The 21,082-nt window shown below is 35.7% G+C and overlaps 1 protein-coding gene, 1 long non-coding RNA gene and 1 other non-coding gene across 3 annotated transcripts in view; 2 read left to right on the top strand and 1 right to left on the bottom strand.

The window, feature by feature from the left end:
• Positions 1–9,048: 9,048 nt before the first annotated feature.
• Positions 9,049–21,082, bottom strand: part of LOC106081945 (sorting nexin-25) — a 30,432-nt gene continuing 18,398 nt past the window's right edge. The window contains exons 7-11 of the mRNA XM_013244227.2: positions 20,863–21,024; positions 17,218–17,355; positions 16,586–16,986; positions 14,436–14,718; positions 9,049–10,679 (exon numbers count right to left, since the gene is read on the bottom strand). Of these exons, the coding sequence (XP_013099681.2) occupies positions 10,350–10,679; positions 14,436–14,718; positions 16,586–16,986; positions 17,218–17,355; positions 20,863–21,024 (1,314 nt within the window). The 3' untranslated portion in view covers positions 9,049–10,349. The remainder of the gene's footprint in view (positions 10,680–14,435; positions 14,719–16,585; positions 16,987–17,217; positions 17,356–20,862; positions 21,025–21,082) is intronic.
• Positions 17,612–17,684, top strand: Trnam-cau (transfer RNA methionine (anticodon CAU)). Its single transcript has one exon. It is a non-coding gene; the product is annotated as a tRNA-Met (tRNA).
• On the top strand, positions 17,938–18,794 carry LOC131997379 (uncharacterized). Its single transcript, XR_009398227.1, has 3 exons — positions 17,938–18,034; positions 18,104–18,417; positions 18,491–18,794. It is a non-coding gene; the product is annotated as an uncharacterized LOC131997379 (long non-coding RNA).

Below are 21,082 nucleotides of genomic sequence, written 5' to 3'. Positions count from 1 at the left end.
GGGGCCTATATCAGCCTATTGGCCGTTGAGGATCAAACTTGGCACTGATGTTGTTCCAAGTTTCAACCAAATCGGATAAAAATTGAGGTCTCTAAGGGCTCAAAAAGTCAAATCCGGGTATCGGTTTATATGGGGCTATATCTGTTTATGGAGGCCACCGTAGCGCAGAGGCTAGCATGTCCGCCTATGACGCTGAACGCCTTGGTTAGAATCCTTGCGAGAACATCATGAAAATTTTCAGCAGTGGTTATCCCCTCCTAATGCTGGCGATATTTAGGAGGTACTGTACCATTTGGTATGGCAACCATGTGAAAAACTTCTCCACCAGCATGGATTCTGCTAAAAATTAATACAACATAAATTTCGTTAAAGGCCACCGTGGCGCAGAGGTTAGCTTGTTCGCCTCTGACGCTGAACGCCGGGGTTCGAATCCTGGCGAGACTATCAGAAAAAATTTTCAGCGGTGGTTTTCCTCTCCTAATGCTGGTAACATTTGTGAGGTACTATGCCATGTAAAACTTCTCTCCAAAGAGGTGTCGCACTGTGGCACTCCGTTTCGGACTCGGCTATAACAAGAAGCCCCTTTTTATTGAGTTTAAAAACTTGAATCGGTATGATATGATATGTGAGAAGTTTGTCCCTGTTCCTTAATGCAAATTTGCATTTGCATATCTGTTTATAGACTGATTCGGATCACACTTGGCATAAAACATTGAGGTCCGATCTGTGTGGTGTTCAATGCTGTCACGAGAAGATTAGTTGCGTGTTAACGGACGCGTCCACAGGTTGCGGATAGTGCAATCCTCCATACGTAGTAGCTGCAACGGCAGTCGAGGACAACCAGCGTTATCGAGCTGAGAGTCTCAGAAAGAGGCGGGGCGGCTCTAAGTCTTGCACAAGTGTCTTGCACTGAGTGCCTATGATGCTCGATATGGCAAGGCGCCTTTAAGTAACCATTGGCAACCTTGTTCCCGCGGCTATCATAACTCAAGTCTTTATTCCAAATTTCAGCTAAATCGGATGAAAATTGGGGCTTCTAAAGACTCAAGAAGTTAAATCCGGGGGTCAAATGTCAACAAAACAAAGAAAGCAAGTAATTTTAACTTTGAATAAATGTTTCTCCGAGTTCATAAATGTAATTTTATTAAAATCCTAAACAATTTTGCTATTTCAGAACGTTCTATCATTGAATAAATATGTTGCGTTCTTCCTCTTTTAGTTTTGTTATTCAGATTGAATGATGACACTTTAATAAACGGCGATAGTAAGGCGGGTTTAAAAAAGTGGTCGCATGCGAACTGCCGTTAACAGCCTATCAGGTTTAATGGTATTAACATGTCAGGTTTTTGTTTGTATTCTCTTTGTTGTTATCTTCTTTCTCCCATATTCTCTGCTCATGTACGCAAACGTATACATACACGCACACAAATGTCTTTCTGTGTTGGCAAAACTTTGATCAGCTTGATGGCAAGATGGCGTATTGCATGATTTGTTGTTGTTGTATGTGATATGATATGTGGTTGTTGTATATGATAAGATCAGCCTTTTAGCTAATCGGGCATAGCTTTTTTCTCCATACAAACTAAGCGAGAAAATCCGCTTATTGGGTAAATAAATCACGGCAACTGTTGTCTTTGTTGCGTTTTGTTGTTAGGCTTTTGTTTGTTTTCTGGCGATGAATAGATTCCGTCGAATTTCGTAAGTTTCGTAAGAAGTCAGTACTAGGCTTTATAAAAAAAAATGTGTGACGAAGAAAATGTGAACACATTTCGCAAAGTGGTACTGAGTTCTATGAGCAAAATAGCAGCGACACGTCGCAGCGTTATACAAATTTCGCTTCAATCAATTGCAAATGTAATAAATTGCACACGAACTTGGTCACAAACAACTCTTTATCAATGTAGTTGCTATTGTTGTGTGTCGTTGTATGATTTTTGTTTGTGTTATGTCGTCCAATAGAATGCAGCATAATTCGCAATCAATTAATAGACAATTTTCGTGCCAATGAAGTCAGTGCTAGGCATAAGGTAGAAATTGATACGCGAAAAACAGTTTGCCAAGAAGGATTTTGTTATGGCAGCAAAGATCTTGGCTCGAAAAGCTACAAATGCAATATACCGAAATGGCTTATTCCAATCAAATAACCCATTTGCTTAAAGAGAGCATACCGATGATACAGCAGTGCAATGCCAAACATTAGCTCAGTCTATGGAAAATGTAGCGAAATCCGTACTTAGTTTCCAAAGAACTTTCCCAAGGAAATTGAAACATTACAGGGTAGCTGACACGAAATGCCACCAAGTGCACATGGGTATATATATATATATCTGTCAACGTAGAAATGATAGTTACAAGGTAAGTATTTTATTGACAGCTCAATATAGTGTTTACAAGTTGCCAAAAGCATTTGCTTCTGAGTTAATTTAAAAGAAATTTATTCGTGATAGAATTTAGTGTGATTGCGAAATATGGAAAATTACTACCGGCTATTGTGGGCTAAATCAAACACCTCAAAGTGAACATAAATCCTTATAATGATAATGGTTACATTGCCAAACGCTATGGCTGGCAAAATATCGATAAAAGCAACATTCGATATTTTCGATAGTTAATAATAAATAACGATAGTACCGATACTACCGTTATTTTCCCATTTTCCTTTATTTTAAACCAAAATGAGAACTAAAAATCAGGAGATCGATATATATAAAAGCAAAATCAATGCACACAAAATGAACCAAGATGAATAAAGTCAATTGGAAGGCATGAGAGAAAATCATTGTACAAAAAATCATTTTGCATTTCCGATAGTATCCATCGGAAAAATATAAATCGTTATTTAGTCAAAAAATTAAAAAACGATAGTATCGATATTGCCATCGATATTTTGCCAGCTCTATATGGTGGCCAAAATAGACTGCAATAACACCTCAAATGTTTTGACGAGTAAATGCTCGAAAGGCTAAAAATATGCGTGAATGAATGCAGCATATATTGAAAAAGCAAGCTCAAGGTAAAGTCTTAGGTTGGGTTAGAGGGCACGAGACAAAACCTCGCTTTACTCCAAGACATTAGGTGCATTGTGTTCACCCAAGAAGAAAGTTAAAGAAGAGGAAGGAGAAAAAACAGATAAACATACACCATAGAACTAGAGCTGGCAAAATATCGATACTATCGATATTTTAGTTTTTAGCTGAATATCGAATTATATTTTTCCTATCGATACTATCGGCAAAGTTCGACTATTTGCTAAATTGAACAAAAAATTAGCGATCAGATCTTGAATGTATACCAATCGTACATTTTTCAATCGTCCTTCTTGTTATGTATTTCAAGTATTGTTCGAATCGACCTATTAACAGATATAGTTTCGTTACAACATCTCCCGATTTTACCTATTGAGACTTTAGATGGCGCAATTTTCTTCTGCTTGGGCTAAAATTTTGTTTAAATTTAATTAAATTCGGTTTTAATCGGTGTATGTGTTGAAATTGCTTCTATATAAACCGATGTCCTGATTTGTACTTCTCATTTTCGATATAAATGTAGGTGATAGAAAATAAACGATAGCATCGATACTAACGATATTTATTATTAGAAATATCGAAAATATCGAATGTTACGAATATCGATAGTTTGCCAGCTCTACGTAGAACGACATAAGACAGCAAATAAGGACAGAAAAACGAAACTAGCGCATACTCACCGTCGGGAGTATGATCCTGTTAGCCAATTCAGGCCTCTACAGAACTCCAGAATAACAAGAGTGTAGGAAAAGAAATAAACAAAGAGGTGTTCATTCACTATACTATGTCTTCTCGCAATTGCGGGACAGTGACAAAACAGGTGCTCGACCGTCTCCAACTACTCCTCGTCATACATATCCTGCAGAAGTTTGCCTCTCCTGGCGCCCAGCGCGACGTCATAGACCTGACGATGCAATGACCAGTCAGTAATTCTATTGGCAGTCCTAGGTCATGATTTCTAAGCCCCTTTCTTAGACGTCCTGTTTCACAAAATACTTGGCCACAGGACCTTTGACAACATACAGTACCAATCCACGCCTTATTGCGCAGTCATCGCAGAAGATTGGCATTTAAGACCGGAGGCGATACGCAGCTGAGGCGTCACCTCTTCTGCTTAATTTGGCTGGAATAACGCATAACCAATGATTTTAACCTTAGTATGCTTTATATAGTATACAAGAAAGGTTACAAGGCAATATTCGCCAACTGCCGAAGAATAAGTCCTCTTCCCAACGCATAAAAGATACCGCCGAGCGAACTGTGTAAAAGATTATAATTTAAAGTCCACGATATAATTGAATTCTATCATAGCGGCTCTAGACTTGATAAACGCACCATAGACTTGATACACTACGCCAAATCCTGGTAAAGAACAGACAGAGGTCGACACTTACCATATTTTCTTCGACTACAAAGCCGCTTTTGACATTCATATATGTTCAAAGGTGTTTCAAGCCAAATTTTGGCAAAATTCCATGCTTGCATGGCGTAGCAGCCATCTCACCAAAGAGGTGTCACCCTGCGACACCCCTTCGGATTCGTCTATAAAAAGGAGGTGCCTTACTATTGAATGAGAACTTGAACATATCTCGTATGAGAAATATCCATAATTTTCTAATTTCCTAAGTCGTTGACCGACTGTCGCGGCTAACAGACACCGGTACATAGGTGGGGACACAATACCAGACGTGAGCCAACTTAGGGGCGTGGTATGGAAAACAATTAACGATTTTGTAAGTAGCACGGAATTCCTAACTTAGATTTTCCTTTTCGAGGTCTTAGAGTGCACAACAGGCCGATTACTGGCTTAGGTATATGTCCATAGTGGCATGGGACGGATTAATATACGCACCCTCTTTTCAACCTAACCTAACTTAAACTATTAATCTAACCTAACCTACTACTAATCCCGGCACGGGATGTACCACATGTTGAAACATTGAGGTCCGATCTGTGTGGTGTTCAATGCTGCCACGAGAAGGATACTTGCGCGTCCACAGGTTGCGGATAGTGGAATGCTCCATACGGAGTAGTTGCAACGGCAGTCACGGACAATCAGCGGTATCTAGCGGAGAGTATATAATGCTCGATATGACAAGGCGAGTTATTGGCGCTTTTAAATAAACATTGGCCATAATGTTCCCGCGGCGATCAGACCTTTGGACCGGAACGAACAGAAGCTAGACGAGGATGGCCACCACCACATGAAAATGTGGCTAAAACAACAATTATACTGATTAAACAAATCATTATACATCGTCATGTTTTACTTTATCATCTTATACAAAAACATTAATCAGCATTTTTATTAATATTTTTAATTGTATATTTATTTATCACATTTTCTAAATTAAAGTACATACAATTGTGTTATACCAAAGTTTTTCCATAAATAAACAAAGTGTATCAGGAAAAATGAAATGATGATGGTAATGAAAAAATAAGACAATCACAGATGATACGATTAAAAAGATGATGATGGATTTTGGTAATGGTGGATTTTTTCTTTTCAAAGTAAAACAACGTGTTTTGAAACTACATTGTGAACTAACTGCCATAGACAACATTAGTTATTAAATGACAAAGTTTTCAATTGTTTTTGAGTTCATATTATTAAGAACGGTAATACTAAGTCTGTTCGCGTATTTCTCCAGTAAAGAGTATACAGCCTATACTCTCTTTTGCTATTTATTTGAATTAAACGGCTGGTTTTCATAAAACAGCTGGTTTCATAAAACATCTGGTTTCAGAAAACAGCTGTTCGATGCTGCGAATTTCTGCTGGGGAAAATATTTCCAGTAGAAATTTGCAAGCTCTCCAAATGATTTCGCTCTTACGCACTCTCCAACTGTCTTCTGCTGGCAAATAAAGTGGGCGAAAGAGTTCCTGCAACAATTTTTCATAAAACAGCTGTTCGATGCTGCAAATTTCTGCTAAGAAAAAAAAACTCTAGTAGAAATTTGAAAGCTCTCAATTAGCAAACTCTCAAAATATAGCTCGCTCTCACGCACTATGCCGCACTCTTCTGCTGGCAAATAAGGTATGCGAACGACTTCCAGTAACAATTTGTGCGAATTTGCACAAATTTTAAACGAACACACTTATTATTTGTTACATCCTGATAAACTCTAACAAGATTTTTCCGATATTTGTTAAGTTCAGAAATAAAAGAAACTACCTAAGCTTTCTTCCAGGAAGGTTCTTGCAACGTCGCAAGTGGTGTAAAACAAATAAAAAGTGGAGTTTCAGAGGGTAAATAAATATTTGTCAATTTAATTTAGTATTCGATAGACACCAAAATGTAATGTAAAAGAGGTGTCGCATTGCGGCACACCGTTAGGACTCAGCTACTTATCATTGAGCTTAAATTTGAATCGGACTGCACTCATTGATATCTGAGAAGTTTGCCCCTGTTCCTTAGTGGAATGTTCATGGGCAAAATTTCCATTTTTTATGGTAAATCATGTGCCTAAAATTTACCGGCCAAAACCACAAACTTTTTGTTACCCGATTCGTTTACCAATTCTTCAAAATCAGCTGATTTTATAAAGGAAAAACAGTTGGCTTTGAAAGATTAGCGAACAAATCGAGTGACAAGTGGTTTTGGAGGTACTTTTTGCGGCGTAGTCTGATAACTTTTTTTCATTTGAAGAAAACAGCTGATGCAAGTTATCGATTTTATGTAATCGGGCACACTTTAGCACCTCCGATTTTGCTGAAATTTGGTATGTAGATGTGGGTTGACCCCAGGAACACGAATCTCCAACTTGTTTTTGGGCAAAAGACCAGTGAACCCCAAAAAACTACTCCGTTGGGATATGCTCCAACCTAGGCCATATGGATATCAAAGGAAAGGTATTAACGCCTGGACCCCGGAAGGACCTATGGGGGGTCTTGAAAATTTTGAACCCCTTAGCCTATACAATTCGACTGATGCCTAACCCCCATGGCGAAACAATTAAAGGTGGTCTCATTTCTACAACAAACACAAACCATATGGTGCAATCTGCCATCAAGCTAATCAACGTTTTGACAACACACACATACACATTTATGTCTATTCGTGTGCGTACATGAGCAGAGAATATGTGAGAAAGAAGATAACAACAAAGAGTATGAAAACAAAAATGTGACAACTTAATACCGTCAAACCTGGCAGGCTGTTAACAGCTGTTTGCGTGAGACCACCTTTTTAAATCCGCCTAGACTAACCAGCTAACCTATAGTACTGAGGATATGTTGACCGATCGAGACAATTTGGGACTCTGTCATCGATATTTGAGGTAAATGTTTGGGAGCCGCCCCTCCTACATACAAACCTGTAGTCCGGTCGGACCTTGATTCAAATGAAAGGATTTCGGGAATATGGCACCGATCTGATCAGATCCAAATTTGGAGACAAATATCTGGCTGGCTGTCAAGAGACCTCTCCTAGATGGAATAGAGCTGTCGCTTTCTCTGAGGGAAAAGTACTAAGCTTGAGAAAGTACTTCGAGGAAAGGGTCAAAAGGGGACTAAATATGCTCTTCTTCGGTCAAAAGTCGATGGGAAGGAGTTGGGGGGCTAAGGCCGGGAACGGTACACAGGATGTTTACGGTAGTTCTTCGTTCGATTCTCACTTTTGGATGTCTTGTGTGGCATATGGCTCTTGACAACTGTGCCCTCCGCAATATTACCGAGAAGGTACAGTGTATCACATCGGAGTAGTGCCACGAGAGACGCTTGAAAATGTTGGGTGTGAGGCTAAAAAGATCGCCAAAACATTGAGGGATTCAAGTAACTAGCACTCAGCATATAGTATGCCGTTACGATAAAGCGTGGCATCATTTTTTTCAAAGAAAGATTTTAAGTTAATAAAAAAAAGCATTTATGAATTCCAAGGAACTTCATCATTTTTGATAGATTGGTCTCGTTTCCCGAAAAGGGATCTCTGGACTAGAGATACCCTGCCCTTCGCGGGACCTTCTTTATACAGTAGGGTGTATATTTATTAGTTGCTGTTGTTGTAGCCACATATTGATGTGGATGTGGCGATCCTCATCAGGCTCCTGTAGGTGAGCAAGCTCGTTCCGGTCCAAAGGACCTTTCGTCGCGGTAGCAGAGTGGCCATTGGTTATTTGAAGACGACAATAACTCGCCTGGTTATATCGAGCATCATAGGCACTCAGTATTTGTGCCCAGAGCCGGTGCCACCCGACCTCTCATTCAGTCTCAACGATTTGTCGATTAATCGATTTATGTGTCTAAATTAATTTTTTGAGATTTTATCCTTCGAATATTTCTCACGAATAATCGAATAACGATTAATCGAGTGTACACCCTAGTATACAGGAATGGGTCTAAATTGGATGGAGGCACCGGGACGGATCGTTGATTAACACAGATCGCGCTACGAAGTCAATGAGCCCTCCCCTACGCAAGCTTCTTGGTTAGGTGGATGCCTTCTATGTGGAGTAGGCTGGTGCTTAGCGTTGCAAGTTGGCAAATGTTGACGAGTAATTCGCGGAATAGTACGTCGCTTATCCTGAGGCTGGGGAAGCTTGATTTCGGACTGCTGATAAGGGTAAGTCTTTTGAAGGCGATTACGGTGGTACACGCAAACCGGGACGACCCAAAATCCGATGGAAAGACCAAGTGGTGAAAGACATCTGGAAACTTGGTGTCAGACATTTTAGATAAGGCGGAGAAGATCAAGACGCTTGGAACGCTATTCTAAGTTCGTCTAACGGAACAAATGTTCTGTCATAGCCAATTAAAAGCAAAGTAAAAGATACGGATAATTGCAAATTCACTCTTTTGACGTCGCGCTGGGCGCAGTCGGAGGTAGATATCTGCAGTGCGTGATAACAAGAAGGAGTCAGGGGCGGTCGAGCACCCCTCAACTGCGAGTAGAACACACAATACAATGGGTAAACATTTTTTTCCAGGATTGTATTCCCTTCAAAAACTTTTTCTTCTTTCCAAGTTATGTACGTTCTTGACAGAACGATTCCGTAGAAAATTTGACATCGGTCGGTGTTTTTTTCGTTTTTTTTTTGTTTTATGCGTTGGTTTTATTATTTTTTCGTTTTCGATGTCTTACAATGCGCTATGGTGTATCTCTGAGTTCAGACAGTGGACCCAAAGTCTCCGACGACATGGCTAGTAACCAAGGTTGCTACTCAAGTGACCTCCAACTTATTCTGCATAAGTATTCTAAATACCCACAACTAGTTGTTGTTGTAGCAGTTTGTTGTACACTAAGGCGGCAGCACTTGCCGATGAAGGACTTCATGGGGTCAATCAGGTACGTACAACCGGCTGCCTTGGGAGGACAACTAGTTATTGTTGTTGTAGCAGTGTATTAAACACTGAGGCGGCAGTCCTTGCCGATGAAGGACTTTATCGGGTCAATAAGGTACGTACAACCGGCTGCCTTGGGAGGACAACTAGTGAGGGCAATTTAAGTATATCACACTTTTGAGTTGGAAATGTCTTTTTAGGGAGTAGAGAAACACCCCAGTGTTCAGCTAGTTTTTTATAAGTCATAAAGTCAAAGGAGTTTAAATAAAATGTGTATATTAAAAACTATTTATTGTATGGTTCATCAGGTCCAAATATACCCAAAGTAATAGGTATTATTACTAGAAATTAGTGACAAGCTTTAAAATTCAAATCAATATCAAACAGTCATGGTATTATTGTGATACTATACAAATCTTTGGAATGTTTTATATAAATTTCTGAACTAAAATTTTGTAACTTTTATGCTGGTTTTTAATACTGCATTTTCTTAAATTTTTCAATCAGAATATTTAAATTGCTTGCTAGGATAACATGAATCCATAATAGGCCAAGTCAAAGAGAAAAGTCTAAAAAAAACCAACATATCAAAGTAACAGCATTGGTTTTTGTTGCCACTACTTTTGACTTGGTATACCCTGAAATATCATGTTACCAATAATTTTGGTTCATACTCTTATTTTAGTGATTGCATTGAAATAATACAATATATTTCAAAATTATATAGATTTTATAACAATAAATTAATAATAATAATTAATTATAACAATAGAAACAACATCACATTCATGTAAATCTATGTAAAAACCCCATTTAGTATCAAGTCTGAAATTAAAATGGAATTAAAAATTAAAACATTTTGCAAAAAAGGAAATGTTAATTCGAGTTAGGTTCAATAGTGCCCACATATACAAATGGCATGTTTTACACATTTTTTTTTAAATTAAATATATATTCATATATATATATGATACACATAATACAATACAATTTTAGCACCTAATAACGTTGTGGGTTTCGTTACGAAATTCTATATAAGTTTTACTTTCCTGTAGTGAGATGATGCTGATGATGATGGTGATGATGATGATTGTTTGAATGCTTATCACTGCTATGGTGGGTATTGTGTTTATCCAAAGGATATTTGTCGTTCTGATTATTATTTTGTGATTTATTTGTTGAAACGCTAATGTTGGCACTGCTTCCAGTAATGCCGGTACCGCTGTTGCTGCTGGCACCACCACCACCACCACCACCGCTACCACTAACTCCCGAGGAATGTTGAGATGTTTGTATGCTTGTTATGGGTGTATGGATTTTTAATTGTTTTATTTCGGGAAAGAATTCCATCATAAGGATTTCCAAAAGTTCCTGAAAAAATTAAGAAGATGAAAAAATTAAGAATTAAAAAAGTATATAAAATAGAAAAAAAAAAAACAAATATTAAAAATAAATTAATATAAACTATAATAATTAAATTATTTTTACTGTAAGAATAAAAAACAAGTAAAAGCGTGCTAAGTTCGGCCGAATCTTATATACCCTTCACCTTGGATCGCATTTGTCTAGTTCTTTGAATGACATTTTCAAATAGAAAAACATCAGTAATAGAAAAACACCACCTCCAAAATTTGAGGCAAATAGAGTAATAATAGAGGATCAAAGTCAAACTGGGAGATCGGTTTATATGGCAGCTATATTAGGTTATATACCGATTTAGACCATACTTGAAACAGCTGTTGGAAGTCATGCTAAAACGACATATGCAAAATTTCAACCATGTTGGATAAGAATTGCGCTCTCTAGAAGCCCAAGAAGTCTAATCGGCAGATCGGTTTATATAGCGGCTATATCAGGATATATACAGATTTAGACCATAATTGACACAGTTGTTGGAAGTCAAAACAAAACACTTCACGCAAAATTTCGGCTAAATCGGACAAGAATTGCGCCGTCTAGTAGCTCAAGAAGTCAAGACCCAAGATCGGTTTATATGGCAGCTATATCAGATTATCAACCGATTCGACGGTACCTGGCACAGTTGTCGGAAGTGATTCCAAAATACTACGTGCAAAATTTCAGCCAAATTGGATAAGAATTGCGCACTCTAGATGCTCTAGAAGTCAAGACCCAAGATCGGTTTATATAGCAGCTATATCAGGTTATGGACCGATTTAAATCATGCCTAGCACTGTTGTTAAAAGTCATAACGAAACACGTCACGCAAAATTTCAGTCAAATCGGATAGGAATTGCGCCCTCTAGAGGCTCAAGAAGTCTAATCGGGACATTGGTTTATATGGCAGCTGTATCAGGTTATGGACCGATTTAAACCATACTTAGCACATTTGTTAAAAGTCATAACGAAACACGTCATGCAAAATTTCAATCAAATCGGATAGGAATTGCGCCCTCTAGAGGCTCAAGAAGTCTAATTGGAACATTGGTTTATATGGCGGCTATATCAGGTTATGGACTGATTAAGACTATACTTGGCACAGTTGTTGGGAGTCATACCAACACCATACCAACACCACGTGCAAAATTTCAGCCAAATCGGATAAGAATTGCGCACTCTAGAAGTCAATACCCAAGGTACGTTTATATGGCAGCTATATCACAACATGGACCGATTTGGCCCATTTACAATCCCAACCGACCTACAATAATAAGAAGTATTTGTGCAAAATTTCAAGCACCTAGTTTTACTCCATTGAAAGTTAGCGTGATTTCGACAGACGGACGGACGGACGGACACACGGGCGGACATGGCTAGATCGACTTAAAATGTCATGACGATCAAGAATATATATACTTTATGGGGTCTTAGACGCATATTTCGAGGTGTCACCCCATTCTATGGTGGAGGATGTGTAAAATTTCAGCGAAATCGGGTAATAAACGTGATTTTATTGTTCCAAGAACTTAAATCGGAAGATCGGTACCATATGGCAGCTTTAGCACGATATTGACCATACTCGGTACGAATGTCAAGGGTCCTAACGCAACTCGTTGTGTCTTATTTCAGCAATATCAATTAATTAATTCCCCTTTAAATGGGTCGGTATATATGGCAGCTATTGGGTTGCCCAAAAAGTAATTGCGGATTTTTTAAAAGAAAGTAAATGCATTTTTAATAAAACTTAGAATGAACTTTAATCAAATATACTTTTTTTACACTTTTTTCTAAAGCAAGCTACAAGTAACAGCTGATAACTGACAGAAGAAAGATGGCAATTACAGAGTCACAAGCTGTGAAAAAATTTGTCAACGCCGACTATATGAAAAATCCGCAATCACTTTTTGGGCAACCCAATATTTCCAATTTGGGGCATATTGAATAGGGACGTCGAGGAGCCTTAAACAACTCGCTATACTAAATTTCTGCGAAATCGTACGGTAAATGCGCCTATTATGAGCCCGTCCCAAATTCAGCAAAATTGGACAATAAATGCGCCTCTAATGGACGCAAGACTCTAAATCGAGAGATCGGTCTATAGGGGGGATATATCAAGATATATTCTGATATAACCATTTTCTTTACCTGCCAATGGACAAAAAAAGTTTCAGCTCAATATCTCTATTGTTTAAGACTGTAGAGTGATTTCAACAGACAGACGGGCGGACGGACATGGCTAGATCGTCTTTTTTACGATGATCAAGAATATATATACTTTTTAGGGTCGGAAATGGATATTATGAATATATATATATTATAAACCCCCATCTTTTGGTGGTGGGTATAAAAATATAAAAAAAATTATTAAAAAAGGAATGGCCAAACTTTTATTTAGTTTCTATTTTTATATCGAAATAAGAAATTTAAAATATATACGGGCAATTCCAAGAAAATGTTCCCAGTTATCAAATATTAAAATTAAAAAGTTATAAATAAATGTATACCTAATGGTGGCCTTAGAAGCGAAAGCAATTATTTCAGTAAAAAATTAATAACCTAGTTGGAAAAGTCCCAAAAATGGTCCCTTTTCATGTAAGTAATACCGGCTGAAAAAATAGGTTGGATTGACATCATTGTTTCTCAAAAAGGGTAAAATCCTTCCAATAACGCCTTTAAGCTTTGAAAAATAGGGTATTTGCGTTAAGTTGAGTTTTTCAATACTAGTCAGTGCAATCACTTTTATTTGGAGGTTCAAGTGTGTAAAGTAGAGCTGGCAAATATCGATGGCACTATCGATACTATCGATATTTAACTTTTTTACTGAATATCGATTGATATTTTTACGATGGATACTATCGCAAAAGTTAAATTTTTTGCAAAACTAAACTAAAATAAACAATCCGACACTGAATGTATCCTTTAAGATACACCGCGCCCATAGAGGGCGCAATTTTCATCCGATAAGGCTAACATTTTGTACAATGACTTCCATTCGTCTTTATTAACCTTGGTTTTATTTGGTCTGTGCATTGATATTGCTGCTATATGAATCGATCTCCTGATTTTTACTGCTCATTTGCGTTTGAAATATAGGTGATATGGAAAAAACGATAGTATCGATACTATCTATATTTATTATTAAAACAATCGAAAATATCGAATGTTGCGATTATCGATATCGATATGTCAGCTCTAGTGTAACGCCGGTTACTGAAAAATAACATTTTTTTTTTCAAACGATCTACCTTAATTATTTGACAAATTTCAGGAAATAAGAAGATATCATTATGGTATCCAATTACGGTGTATATTTTTGAACAACTTTATACTAATTATAAGAAACGTCTGTTTTTAGTAACGCCCGTTACATTTAGCGAAATATGAACATGGAGAGCAAAAATAAATAGCAGAAATTTATTCAGAAGGTGGTATAAGACTATTGTAATATTTAAATAAAATATATTAAAATAAATATTTTTAAGCGCAATAAGGTAAAAACGGTGTTTAATCACTTTAAGTACTTCGATCAAGAGATAGGTCTACATAACTTCTTTATCTAACTATCATCACATCTTAATCATATTCGCCAAGGAAGTAGAGAGGTCTGATACAATTTTATACTACAATTTAAGCGAAATCAGATAAAAAATATAACTTTTATGGTTTCAAGACACATGCCAGGTATTATTATTATAACATTATTTATTGTTTAAATTTTATCATACTTACATAAAATAATTGCTTATTATAGACGGGATTTTGTAGAGCATCAAATACTTTCAGTATACCACGTTTAGCAGCTTGGGCTCCAACCAAATTACATAAAACCTCTGGTATATTATCCATAAGTAGAGCCTTGGCCGCATTTGTTGTCATTTCCTTCATATCGTCTGATCTGACGGGATATGCCGATGCTAGAACTCCACCAGGCCAAAATGATTTCAAAATGGCCGAAAAGTAATAGTGAAGCATAGATTCCTCGAACAAATATGATACAGATTCACGAATTTGCCTATAAATAATAAAATAAAAGCAGTTGAGAAAAAAATAAAAATGACTACAGTTAATATAGAAAATGTATAGAACATTCTGGCAAATTTTGTCTAAATAATTCATTGTAATTATTATTGCCAATATCCAGTCAATAAAAATGTTTTTGTCAAATCGGATCACAAATTAATATTCTAAAGGCCGAGGTGACCTACTTTAAGGGCTTGCCAAGAGGACCACCTAGTTCCTTAAACCAGTGATGCCAACAATTTACCAGCAAAAAGCGTAAAAAAATTTGTAAAAACGAGTAAACTTTTGTTAGCTCGTTAGAACCTCAGAAAATATCAGTAGTGGTTTCCCCTTCATTCAGCTGTAGTTTTCCTCTTATTAGTGATGTATTTAGCCATTTAATTTAGATTAACTGTAAAATCAAAACAAAGAAAAAATTGTACTCAGCTGTTCGCATGGTCTCACCCTTTAAGGGCATCCTAGTTCGGACTCAGCAAAAAGTACCCCCTGATATTTGAGCTAAAACTTTAATCGGACTGCAATCATTGATATGAGAGAAATATCTCTTATTCCTTTATGGAATATTTGTGGGAAAATGTATGTTAAAATTAAATATAATGCTCCCAGTGACAAAAAGCGACAGCCAATTTACAAAAAGGTTAAAAGCACTAACTAAAAATGCAAAAAGCGTCCACTTAATTTTTTTTTCGGTTAGCACAATCTGGTACCTTTTCGAGGTGTGGCGGCCTAAAAAGTATTAAATCTATTGCGAAAAGCACTAAGTTGGCATCCCTACGTCAAAAGGCTGTTACTATATTCGTTTTTCACAGGTGAAAACACATGTTTTTTACGGCTACTTTTTTGAAACACTACACAAGTCTTAGTGGCAACATAATACTTTAATGAACAATTTTTCATAAGTAAAGGTTGGTATTCTGCATTCGGAATAGCCGCTAAAATTTTTAATTGTTTCGCGAGCGAAATTTGACACCAATCAAATGTTTTTGTTTCCAAAGCAAAACACGTTTCTTTATCTGCACTTATTGTTTTCTCTATTTTATATACTTTTTCTCATATAAATAAGGAAAAACAAACCACTGAAACCAATAAAGCAAACAAAAATGATGCCGGCAATGGTTTCGAGTGTTGCCACTTGTGATGTGTTGTTTTTTTGCCATTTTGCTCACTATAAGCATAGCACTATTTTTCCGCCTATTTTTAGGGTTGGTAATCTATTTTGCTTTCGGAATAGTCGCGGAATTTTTATTTGTTCCGCGAGAGGAATTTGACAGCAATCAAATGTTTTTATTTCCATACTAAAACACGCTTCTTTATCTGCACTGATTATTTTCTCTATTTTATATATATTTTTCTCAAATAAATAAAGAAAAGCGAACTATTGAAACCAATAAAACAAAAATGATGGCAATATTTGGCAAATGTTGCCACTATAATAGTTTTTTTTCCATTTTCCTCACAAAAGCAAAGTACTACTTTTCCGCCTATTTTTAGCCAACGCTTTGCCGACTTTTTTATATTGGGTTTGATAGCATTTCGCTTGAAAAGCTGAACAGAATACTCAGCTTTAGCCAACGTTTCGCCGACGTATTTTTTATATGGATTTGACAGCATTCCGCCTGAAAAGCTGAACAGAATACTCAGCTTAATAAGGGAATGTCCTACTTAATGAAATCAGCAATTTTTTTTGGTTCAAAATTCATTATCTAAAAAAGTAGTCATGAAAAACCTCGCTAATGCCAGCCTTAACTATTCAAAATTTCAATGAGTTTTTTCTACCCGTTCTCAAATGGCAGATATTTACTAGTTTTTTTTCTGTCAAAATAACTGTGTCTTACCATTAACTGCTTACGTTAACTTACCTATTAATAGTTCGACCATATGTTATTTGTACAAATGAAATTAGACTTTTGCGTAGCCATTTAAAAACGCCACCCATATCGAATATTTCTCCCATTAGCGCATACAAAGGTTCCGCTATGGAATCTTTGCTATCCAAATCAGCCATTAGTTTATTATCACCGGTAGGAACACCTTCCAAATATGTAGATATGTCTTCGTCATCACGTTGTAAACCCCAAAAAGGATCCGATGCTTTCGAAGAAGATTCTGATGATTTGCCTGTTTCCGTTTTAAACAGCGTGGATAGAGAAAATTTGGATTTTTTCGGAGAAGGTAACGATTGTTTCAAATGATCCGAACTGGGACTAAGAAAAGTGTAAATGGCTTCACTTCCATTGAGATGATCATCCTCTAATATGAGCTGGGATTAAGTAAGAAAAAATGTGAGTAAAGAAAACTATTAAATGACTATAAAACAAAATTTAGCTTATCGCCCACTTCAAACTACTGCAATTTTACTGTGAGAAAACTATAAAAAGGCGGGAAAATTTATTGCATTGCCATATGGCAAAACCATGGCGATCCGGGTACATCCAATGCTTTAAAAACAATGAGAAAAATTATTTACTTCGCAACTTAGCAAATTACTTACATTGATGAATTTCTGTATTTGCAGTTTAGCCTTCTCCAAAGCGTGCTTATCGTTTTTCAAAAAGAAAAACTTAAAATTTGTTGGCAGGTCAAATGACTTTAGATTGGCACTAACATGTCTCAGCTTTCTTTGTAATTCCTAAAATGAAGAAAGAAAAAAAGAGATTAGCATTTATTCTAGTGGCTTGGATTTATCGTTCAAAAAATTGTTGTTGGTAATAAATAACAACAACGAATTATGGTGGTTAGCTTGAATCCCATGACTTTTTGTTTTTGCAATTTCTCAATTTAGAATTTTTTCTTGGTTGTGTTTGCTTGTGTGTGTATGTGTGTACGCTCTTTTTAATGGATAGGTTTGTGTTATTATTGCCAGAAAGTAAGCTCGCGGCAAACATGCCTCGGTGGCGCAGTAGGCAGCGCGTAAGTCTCATAATCTTAAGGTCGTGAGTTCGAGCCTCACCCGGGGCATGAAATACTTTTTTTTTAATTAAAAACTTTTTTCTTTTAAATATTTTCACTTTTAACATAAACATGATAGTATATTTAACATAAAAAAATTTATAAATGAAAAGTAATTTCCCATATTTAGAAACACACATTGGTGACAATATGTCAGTGCCACTTAGCAACAACATACATGACTATGTTGTTGCTAAGTGGCTTAAAAAAGTGATTAATTTTAGAAGTACATTGATGCGTGTTTACTTTCATTAGCCAGTATCGTCGAGTTAGTGGTCATTTTCGAATGAGATGAGACAACTTAAAAAAGTACATAAGAAATTTGTTGGCCTTTGAACAAGCACGAAATGTTATAGAAGGTATGAGCTTTAACTTATTAAAAAGCCTATTGGAATAGCTTCAGAAAATATACCAATCCCCCTCTTCAGTGAACTATTACCTCCCTCATATGTGAGTGTTTCTTAAAGACAGTTTCGAGCAATTATTAGTTGTGTTCGGGAACTCAAAAACTTGGACAAATTTGCACAAATTTTTGCTGAAAGTCGTTCGCGTACTTTATTTGCCAGCAGAAGAGAGCGAGAGAGGGAGCAAATTTTGACAGAAAATAGAGAACCTACAATTTTTTTTTACCAGCAGAAATTTGCATCTTTGCAACAGATGATTTGTAAAGGTCAGTTTTATGAAAAGCAGCTGTTACATGAAAATACAAAAGCTTACGCCAAAATGTATCAAAAAGGCAGAGGTAAGTAAAAAATAAAAATATTGTTTGTTGGTAATTATTAAATTTGTTTCATTTTCATTTACTTTTAATGAAGATTCATGGCAACAGCTAGTGTTCAGATACAGAAAACCCAACAAATGAGTGCAACATTTGGAGGATTATTTGGAAAATCTTGAAAAATTCAAACATTGCTTCCAGACACCAAGAAAAGAGCAATTATCGGTTTCTTTAGTGTTTCGATGGAATCATCCACATCGGGAAGCTACAATGAAACCAACACCGTTCCTTTGAATTTGTTAAGGAGGGAAGATTGAGTGGGTCTAGCTGGGCAGTTAAACAATTGACGCACAGTGGGATTAGAAAAAAATAGTCCATTAACAGCCCGCTTTATAACAGCTGGCGGCGAATTATCGCATACGTGCGTTTTCAAAATTTGTCTTTCAATAAATATATAATTCACAATAGATTTTCAACTATTTAACTCGTTCGCGTATAAAGTAATTCATTCGAATATCCCAAGAGGGACAAAATTTCATGGCGAAGACAACTTTATGCAATTCGTCATTTTAATCCTAGTGAGCATAGAATCAGGTAACTAATTCTAGAAATCAATAAATGGTCAACGAACAAAAGGCAGAATTTATGGATGTACCACCAACCAATCCCATGGCAGCCAGCAGTACGTACCGGATTGACCCTATGAAGTCCTTCTCGACAAGGGCTCCCGCCGCAGTGTACCACACACTGCAACAACAACAACATGCATATAGTACTTGCAGCAGTTAATGAAAAGCCGATATTGGTAACTGCTGTCAAGTCACTCTCGTAACCTGGCAGAAAGGATGATATGACCTCAATCCCTTTTAGGGACTAAGCAGTGATTGATCTAAAAAGATGCGAGATTAATCTCGAGAGTGAGAAGTTCAGCACAACAAGAGCCTGTGTTCTAATCCTAATCCTGTTCTAATCCTAGAAAAAATATTCAGCGGTGGTTAATCTTAGGGTTACTTAGGTTACAATCTTAGGGTTAGGTCCTATAGAAATGAAATTTTGACAAAATTTCCTATAGAAATGAAATTTTGACAAAATTTCCTATAGAAATAAAATTTTGAAAAAATTTCTTAGAAAAATTAAATTTTGAAAAATTTCACATAAAATGAGATTTTGAAAATATTTCCTATAGAAATAAAGTTTTGACAAAATTTCCTATAGAAATGAAATTTTGACAAAATTTCCTATAGAAATGAAATTTTGACAAAATTTCCTATAGAAATGAAATTTTGACAAAATTTCCTATAGAAATGAAATTTTGACAAAATTTCCTATAGAAATGAAATTTTGACAAAATTTCCTATAGAAATGAAATTTTGACAAAATTTCCTATAGAAATGAAATTTTGACAAAATTTCCTATAGAAATGAAATTTTGACAAAATTTCCTATAGAAATGAAATTTTGACAAAATTTCCTATAGAAATGAAATTTTGACAAAATTTCCTATAGAAATGAAATTTTGACAAAATTTCCTATAGAAATGAAATTTTGACAAAATTTCCTATAGAAATGAAATTTTGACAAAATTTCCTATAGAAATGAAATTTTGACAAAATTTCCTATAGAAATGAAATTTTGACAAAATTCCTATAGAAATGAAATTTTGACAAAAATTCCTATAGAAATGAAATTTTGACAAAATTTCCTATAGAAATGAAATTTTGACAAAATTTCCTGTAGAAACGAAATTTTGACAAAATTTCCTGTAGAAATAAAATTTTGACAAAATTTCCTATAGCAATGAAATTTTGACAAAATTTCCTATAGCAATGAAATTTTGACAAAATTTCCTATAGAAATGAAATTTTGACAGAATTTCCTGTAGAAATGAAATTGTGAAAAAACTTCCTATAGAACTGAAATTGTGAAAAAATTTCCTATAGAACTGAAATTTTGACAAAATTTCCTATAGAAATGAAATTTTGACAAAAATTCCTATAGAAATGAAATTTTGACATAATTTCCTATAGAAATGAAATTTTGACAAAAATTCCTATAGAAATAAAATTTTGACAAAAATTCCTATAGAAATGAAATTTTGACAGAATTTCCTATAGAAATGAAATTTTGACAAAATTTCCTATAGAAATGAAATTTTGACAAAATGTCCTAGAGAAATGGAATTTTGACAAAATTTCCTAGAGAAATGGAATTTTGACAAAATTTCCTATGATATGAAATTTTGACAAAATTTTCTTTAGAAATGAAAATTTGACAAAATTTCTATAAAAACGAAATTTTGACAAAATTTCCTAGAAATTTGAAATTTGGACAAAATTTCCTAGAGAAATTAAGTTTTGACAATATTTCCTATAGACATGAAATTTTGATAAAAAAAATACTCAAGATCATGGGTGCTTTAAATTTAAAATCGCCATAAAGTCTCTCATTCAAATATTTCGACAAAACTTACATGAACTTGGTTCAATGATCTCATTACAACCCAGCCACTTGATATGCTACCGGGTCTAGCTTCGACTCTTCCTGACGAATGCTTTAGCGAAGGCGGTGTATTAATGTCCTCGTCTACATGTACTAGAATCATAAATTGTAGGGATTCCTTTTCATCGGAAATCTGCAAACGAAATAAGAATAAAAATATTTCATTTACAGTACACTTAAGTCATTGAATT

This window comes from Stomoxys calcitrans, chromosome 4 (genome assembly GCF_963082655.1).
Source record: "Stomoxys calcitrans chromosome 4, idStoCalc2.1, whole genome shotgun sequence".
Classification (NCBI taxonomy): domain Eukaryota; kingdom Metazoa; phylum Arthropoda; class Insecta; order Diptera; family Muscidae; genus Stomoxys; species Stomoxys calcitrans.
Note: the sequence above shows the minus strand (reverse complement) of the source record. Positions and strands in the feature narration are given on the sequence as shown.